The sequence below is a fragment of the Antrostomus carolinensis genome, unplaced genomic scaffold (genome assembly GCF_000700745.2).
Source record: "Antrostomus carolinensis isolate BGI_N321 unplaced genomic scaffold, ASM70074v2 scaffold2356, whole genome shotgun sequence".
In the NCBI taxonomy this organism is placed as follows: domain Eukaryota; kingdom Metazoa; phylum Chordata; class Aves; order Caprimulgiformes; family Caprimulgidae; genus Antrostomus; species Antrostomus carolinensis.
Window position 1 is genome coordinate 18190 of NW_010320965.1, and position 7983 is coordinate 26172.

The 7983-nt window shown below is 46.6% G+C and overlaps 1 protein-coding gene across 1 annotated transcript in view; it reads left to right on the top strand.

Moving 5' to 3' along the window:
- The window catches only part of AREL1 (apoptosis resistant E3 ubiquitin protein ligase 1), a 17475-nt gene extending 15843 nt beyond the window's left edge, over positions 1-1632 (top strand). The window contains exons 18-19 of the mRNA XM_010169729.1: positions 663-838; positions 1026-1632. Coding sequence (XP_010168031.1) covers positions 663-838; positions 1026-1128 — 279 coding nt within the window. The 3' untranslated portion in view covers positions 1129-1632. The remainder of the gene's footprint in view (positions 1-662; positions 839-1025) is intronic.
- The last annotated feature ends 6351 nt before the right edge of the window (positions 1633-7983 follow it).

Below are 7983 nucleotides of genomic sequence, written 5' to 3' on the forward strand. Positions count from 1 at the left end.
CTGCTGAAGATGTTCATGGTGGTGTACTTGTCTCGAAGGGATGCTTGAAGATCATGATTGCAGCCCACATGGAGTGTTTGTAGTTCAGTGTTGTGGTGAACACTACTGATGTAGTAGCCTAAATTTGTACCCTGTAATTGTTCCCATCCCTCCCTGCCTTTCCCAGTGGAGGGGTATGGGGATAGTAGCAGCTTCATTTAGAAAAATAACAGAAGCTACCAAAACACCCAAGGTGAAAAGAGATGGGGAGTACAAGCTGCTACCTGGAAACACTGGGATGGTTCCACCTTCCTGCAAAAAACCCAAAGGATGTGAAAAAGCAAAAGATTAGCATGGTGCAAGGAACAAACCAGCTTCTGCATTGTAAACTTACCTCATTGCCTGGGCAGGTATTTCTAAAAATAAAATCTCCGTGGGGAGAGCAGAAGCCTTTCTGCTTTCAGGGAAAGGACTGGTGGGAGGTAGTAGTGTGGGATGTCCCTTAACTGGTTAAGAAGAAACTATGTAATATTTGCCTCTATATGTCACCCTGGTATAAAAATTCTGACTATTAGTAGAGCACTTGCTTGCAAAGACAATTGACTTATCTTCTTTCACCTTGCTTATATGCTTATTTGATTTGCTTGTCTGACCTGGCTTTACCTTTTCTGTTTCCTAAACAGGTCATGAGGTGGTTTTGGACCGTGGTCTCCAGTTTCACACAGGAAGAGCTGGCCAGACTCTTGCAGTTCACAACTGGTTCCTCCCAGCTGCCCCCAGGAGGGTTTGCTGCACTCTGTCCATCTTTCCAGATCATTGCAGCTCCAACTCACAGTACTTTGCCAACAGCCCACACTTGGCAAGTATCCTGGGGCAGTAGGACTTTATGCATTGTGCTTTTGGGAATGACACCAGCTAGTTGTGGTGGGCAAGCAGTGTATAATATGTAACGTGTGTGATGCTCATGTCAACCCATCTAAAACCAGCTGATGGGGATAGTTCCCTCTCAGATCTAGTCTGAATGGGATTTTTCTTTTGTTTTACAGTTTTAACCAGCTGTGCCTCCCTACTTATGACTCCTATGAAGAAGTGCACAAGATGCTGCAGCTCGCTATCAGTGAGGGTTGTGAGGGCTTTGGCATGCTGTGATTTCCCCATTCCAGGAGAGCACTTAGCCTCCTGGCACTTCGTGGCAAGACCCAGGTTCAGTCCTCCGCTTGCTCTCCTTCCCTTCACATGGGCAACGGAGGCAGAGCAAAGACTCCATGTAAAGGAATTTGTCATCCAGAAGATGTCACGTGGCCTTTCCGTATCCCAAATAAATCATCAAGAGCTCATCTTTTCCTTTTCGCTCATTCTCACTTTGGTTCAGTGTGAAGCAGCAAAAGGACTGCGGTGCATTCATCAAGGAGATGTTGCAGTTGATTTCCCTGCACCCTGTACACCCATCCTTCTATGAGAAGATGAAGTTCATAAGCAGAAGTTACAGTGAGGTGCAGGAGATCTGCTGAGCTGCCTTTGTTGTAGCTCTCTGGGAGGAAGAGGGAAGACCAGCATGGAGCTCTGCTGGAAACCTGGCTCGTGGGAAGCCTTAGTAACTTTCCATGTCTTGTCTCAACTCCCCCAGTGATGCTCCTTGTTAGCTCATCTAACTATGACTCATGAAGAGTGTAGGGTTGCCCATCCTTTCAGCACCTGACCCAGAAGGGTTTCTGGTTCTTCTTCTTCATCTTGCTGTGGATGCTGCTGTTGCCTGTGCCACAGAGAAAAATGGGCAGTATCCACTGGAGGGAATAACCCAAAGGGGAGAGTGATCTCATCGGAGCTCAAGTGCTGGCCCTGACAGTGATCCTGTACTACCTCCACCAGGGTCCAGCAGCAGCGTCCTCCAGCAGTGGCTGGTGGTGAGCCTCTGCAAATGAACTGGAAGAGGAGTTTCTCCTAAATTGAGTGTGTCTGACCTTTGATGTTGCACAGGAAGCTGTTCCATGCCCTTGCCTTCTTTTCCCTTCCTCAGGAGAGAGAGTACGAGCATGAGTGTGATCCTTCAATGCTGAGCACCAATGCCTGTCCCACATTCACCTTCAGGGTATGTATGTTATGTAGTAACAGTGGCAGGTCAGTAAGCAGCTACAGTGTGCACTGGGCTTGTGTTTGTTGTTGGGGTGATGGTACTGGGCAGAACGTGGTACCTCCACCCTGGAATCCTACAGGGTCTTGGCTTCTACCTCATGCAGCAGCCTGAGGCTTTCTTTTCTCTACCGCATTTCAGACAGAGTTTCCAGAGGGGTGCTGGTGCCTGGAGAGCAGCTGGCTTTCTGTCCTCCCAATCTTCCTATCTTCTTTCTTCAGCTCTCTTTTCCTCCTGTTCCATTCAGCACTGCTTGGCTTTCCAGCACAAAATGTTAACTAGAACTTCACTCAAGTGATCACTCAACAGCCTGCACTCACCATTGTCTGGCTTCTGGGGAGAGGAGTGGGCAGACCAGCTTACCAGCATAAGTAAGCTTATGATTGAAGTGTGTTGTTGCTGGCAGTCCATTCAGCCCTTCTCAGGGAAATAAAGGGAAAGGGAATCTTAATGAGTTCTTTAGTGAAGCAAAATTCAAGATCTTTAAGTTCTCAACAGTCCCTTAGACAGTTCAGGTCAGGAGTCAAAGGCATACAGGACTCGAATTGTGAGAAGCTTGTACTGCTACTACCTGCAATGTAAGCTTTCACTGGATTATGGAATTGCTGGAGTTTTTCCAGAATGAAGTCTCAGACTGGCATCCCTGAGCTAATTTTAGAACACCATAAAAGACAAAAAGTCACATCATCCTCTTCAGTTCCCCTCTGCTGTCCTCTAGCTGATCCAGGCAGACTTCTGCACTGAATGGATATTTTAAGACAACTGTGTGTGCTTTTACAGTATAGCTTAGTTGAATTGACTGAGAATTTGGAGGAAACATTCTACATCTATAAAATGTTTTTAAGGCAGCATCTTAGCTTTCTTGGGGTAAGTGTGTTACTTCTGTACAGAAAAAAATAAGCCATTTTGGTGCCAAAAAGCAGCCAGCTGAGCATTGAGACTACTCAGGGGGGTTTCTTTGCCTTGTGAATAACTTCCCTCACTGGCACCGAGGTGCTGGGAGGCTGCCAGCTTGAGAGTTGCCACTGTTGAGCTGTGACAGATCACTTTATTAGTGGCTGTTCTCCCTTTTTTAGTGCAAGTTCCATTCTGCAAGGTCCTGGCCTTCTTGGCTTAACTGCTGTTAGTTGGAAGACGTAGCTTGGTGCTGTTCCCACATTGCAGCCTTGTCTCACAGTCTCACCTGGTGAGGACATTTCCAGCCTTGTAGCTATGGGCCACCTCTGCCAGTGACATCTTCCTCAGGAATCTTCTCCCTTCTTCTCTTGAGCTGGACTTCTTTCTCAGAATGAAGTAGCTGGACATTCGGCAGTCTTCCTCTGCTGGAAAGAGCTCCTAAATTCTTCACATTGCATTGCAGCCAGCACCCCACGCTTCCCAGCAGCTGTGCAAGATGCCAAGGACTTTCTTCTTAACACAAGTGCAGTCAGAACTGTGATGGGTGCTCTTAGTCAACTAAACCCATGCCCACTGTTTCCACAGGCCCCTAGCTGGTCCTATGTTCCTGAGATCCATCACAATGTTTCTAAACTTGTCTCTAGCTTTATACCCTTTCCCAGTGCAGTCACTTTTTAATGCTGCCTATAACACTGGTAATGGGGATGTGCTTTGGTCACCTATACTGTACGTTACTTCTGGCAGTCTCTCATTACTTTTCTTTTTACCCTTTATTTATTCTCACTTAAAAGAGGCCCTTCTGTAGAAATCTTTAGGATCCTGGTATCATCTCAGACAGGTTCCACGTTTCCTGAAGCTGCTTTGAGGTGCAGAGGGCTTTAACCTGCACCCGCAGGCTATGTTGCATGTTTTTAGAAACCAGGAGCTGTGGATGATACAGGTCAAATCCTAGTTCCCTCTGGTGAATTTCTGACAGAGTTCAGCCAAAATTTGGAGGCCTGTGGTTGTAGTAGCTGATTTTGTAAATAGTTTGTACAATAAATAAAATATTTTAAAAATCCTGCCTTCTCAGCTCAGCATTCTTTTGGGATTGTACAGAAGGGAATCAAACTGGTTAGTGCTGTCCATGGGTGAGGGGCCTCTCCAGGTCTTTGGGTGTCTTGCTTAGGTCTGCTGCAGAGAGGAAGAGGACAGTTCTCCACCTGCAGCCTTTCAGGATGCCTGACTGAACCAAGGACCTGTGAGCTTCTGGAAAGAGTCAGGACTCTGGTCTCTCTGCGGGAGGCTGGAGAACGGGCTGAAGCAACTGGTAATGCCAGAAAGTATTTTAAGGGTAAAATAATAATGCAGTTGGTGCAATTGCTTTTTTATCTCACTGTGTTATTACCTGACTCTTTGAACTGCAGGTATTTGTACTGCTTGTGCTTCACTGTGCTGTCAAGATGATGGTTGGATGAAGCTAGGAGAGGAGGGAGGTTGAGTCCTTTGCACCTTTTTAAGTTGTAAAAAATACTTTCCAGATGGTAGGGTGGAAACAGTGTACCTGCAAGTGTCTGCTAACAAAGTGTAGGAATTAGTAAGTTGACAGCTTGTTGCCTTCTGCAGCAATATCCAACTTCTGTGATTCTTTGCCTTTGAGCTGTTCCCAGCTCTGATGAAAAGCATTCATCACTGGTTTTCCTTGGACTTTTCTCTTTTTTGTAGCTTAAGGATTAAAATTGTAACTTTAAAATTTGAGAAGATTATGCAATGTGATTCTGTGTCCATTAGCATTACACCTGTAAAACAATGAAAACACTGTTTCCTGGGCTGTACAAAGAATTAGCCCATTTTCATCCAGCATAGCATTGGCTGGTTTTGCATGTGTTCCACCATATAACTAGGCAGATGTTCTCACATATTATGAAACCAGCATCTAGCCTTATTCTGACTTTCAAGCCATGAGCACTAGCTAAAGAGAGTGAACAGTGCTTGTGAGTCTCGGGGATTGACTCTGTAACGTTGTGCTGGGTCATGGTATTATTAGAAGCTCCTTGTGGGACCAAAGTTGTCTCATACTGGACTCTGAGAAAACAGAGGTTAGATAAAGCAGGGGTGAGCAATTCAAAGAATCCAGAAACTGAAGTTCCAGTGTCCCCTGGAAATCACAGAGGTTATGAGTCTAGAGCTGCTGGAGTTGGGGTCAGGGCGCTAAAAGGTGGGTGACTTTGTCTGCAAACCTGGCATGAGCAAAATTATACACAGCAAACCACATGGACATGTCTTTACATGCCATGACCAGTATTACTCATGGGAAAGGGGCCAAGCTGAGGCTGGAGTTTTCAGAAACTCTATCTGTTTGGGTGTGAAGCAGAGCTCAGCATGCTGGATTACTTTAGCATGAAGTAGGTTCTAAAGTTTCTGCCTCTCTTTGCAGGATGCATGCTATCATCGGACTGCCCTCATTGTCCGTCCTGGTCACCAGTTTCTTGTGAAATCTTGGAGAGGGAGTAGTGGCAGTGACCTGTTGCTGACTCCACAGCCTCCATTTGTCCTGGCACCTGGCATGGACTTGGCTGAGAGAGAAATCATGTCCATGCACTTCATACTGGGATCCTACGTGCCTCAGCTTGTGTCTCCAGCAATAGCAAGGAGTTGCCTAATGTCTTAGGATCCTTGATTCCCTATGCAGCCACTTGACCTGGGAGGTGTCAAGATGTGCTGCTTGGGAAACTGGATTTTTGTGCGTTCAGTTCCTGTGCTCAGCCTTCTGTTTGCTTCAATTGTAGAACTGCAGGGAAGGAATTTCTTCAGGTACCTGAATGAGAAAATGGCCAAACAATGCTTAATTTGGATAAGATCTCTTCTTGCTTTCATGGTGGTATATCTGAGTTGGTCAGTTGAACCAGGCTGTAACTCCCAGCTCCCATAGTGAATTACTATGTTTTGAGTGGTTTTGGCTGTTTTGCTACCATCTTGTGTCTGATTGACCTGGCATATGACAGCAGAAGGAGTTTGAACATGTGATTATGGGAACTGTAAAAGGAAAACATTTACGGGAAACAGCAAAGTCCACCAGAAACTCAGCCTGTCTTGGCATCAGCTGTACAGTGCAGAATCTGAGATTGTAGCATCTTGCTATTAAAATCTTTCCTTGATTTTTTTTTTTTTTCATTGAATGCGTGAGAAACCCTAATCTCTGCTTTCCAGAGCATGAAACTTGGTTGTAGGAGGGAGGTGTTACTGCATGAATGTGTTCATTTTTAGACATAATTTGCTATAACTTTTTTTGCACTAAAACGAAACAGCTGTAGCTGAAGTTCACCCAAAATTCCTGATCAGTCTTTTCCAGCTACCCTTCTGCAGGGATGGCTTGCTACAAAGTAGGCTGGGGTGTGGGCAACTGCACAGGGGGTTGGAAGAGGGGAGTGAGGCCAAAAGCCAAACCTCTCAGCCTTGGTATAAAGCTCCAGTGAATACAGACGAAGGAAGCAGAGCTCTTGCACCATATGAGAGATGGAGAAACTGTAATTGGCCTAAGGCCGCTCCAGAGTTTTCTCTGGGACACACGAAGGCCAGAGTGAGCTTGGGTGGTTTTTGGAGGAGTGACTCTGCGGTGGCCAAAACCAAATTCTTTTCTCCCTCTTGAGGCAATTCTCTGATAAGCTGCAAGAAGTGTGTTGGCCCATACCCACCCCTTAATTTAGGGTTTTATGCTAACATAATTCTGAAGGCCTGTAAACTCATGCAATTTTCTGAGTAATCTTAGAAATCTCATCGCTTACCAGAAGGAACAGCTGCTTGGGGCTCTCTTGTGCTTCAGTAGCTGAAGTGTGAGGTTGCCTCGAGATGAGATAGTGCTGCTTATGGCAGTGGGTAAAGAAATGCAAGGAAATACAGTTCTCTGCAGTCCTCTTGAAGGATGATAAAACCAGCTCCGGGGATTTCAGATTTGTCTGGAGAAGTGGCTCACTGTGTAGAGGCTAGCTCAGATTTGCGGAGGCCTTTGTTGCTGGTGTGGAACAGACTCAGACTCCTACTTGAGGAAAACTACCAGCCCCTTCTTGTCTGTGACTAGAGTGGTCCAGCAGAACACAGCCTTCCCTCTCCTAGGCCCTTTTATTTTGGGAACAACATGCAATACACTGATAGCAATTGTAGTTCTTGCTGATACTAAAAATTAGAGTACAAAAATGTCACCTTGGTGTCTTCTAGTAAGACACTGAACTGTTGTCTTTGTGCTGCATGTCCTCACCCATTGTGAGCATCTCTCTGACTGCTGTCTCTAAGGCTGACTGGTATTGTCTTGTTTACCTCTGCTCATTCTCGTCCTGTTCATCTTCTGTCCTTTCTCTCCATCTCATTCCACATCCCAGAGAGCAGACAGTCTCTCTGTGGCTGGATGTCGTATAGCTCCTTGCACTGTTTCAAGATGAGGGCTCCTGGTGCTAGGCAGTATTGCTATTAAAAATCCAGGGCCTGGCTGTAGGTAGCCCCAAGGCTGTCACGTTGGTAGCCCCAAGGCTGTCACGTTGGAGGGACTGGGCAGATGCTGGCTGTTCTGGTAATGAATCTTTTCCTTTTTAGAACACTTTCATGACACCTGCCGTGGTGCCCAGGTCTCCCGCGCTCCCTGACAGCTCGGGGCTCCGAGGTCGTGCTGCCCGGCAGTCCTCGGAGCAGAGCCGTGCTGTTGCCCGGGGCTCCGGGCGCCTCGGAGCAGGGACCGGCAGCGATGTGGCAGCCCTGTTCTGCCGGCAGAAGGTGACTGCGGCTGGTTGGCCACCAGAGGGGGACCGATAGTCAACTTGAGCTGCTCAGGTTTAAGGGTGGCCAACTTCAGCTCTCTTGAAACCCTGCAGTTTGGGTTGCTGTTGTCTGGGGCTTTTTTTTTGTTCAGCAGACCTCTTAGTCTAGCAAACGAGTTGGCTGGGAGATTCTCTTGCTGCGCTTCTAATCTCCATACTGAAGCATATGAGAAGTGAACACTGAGGAAG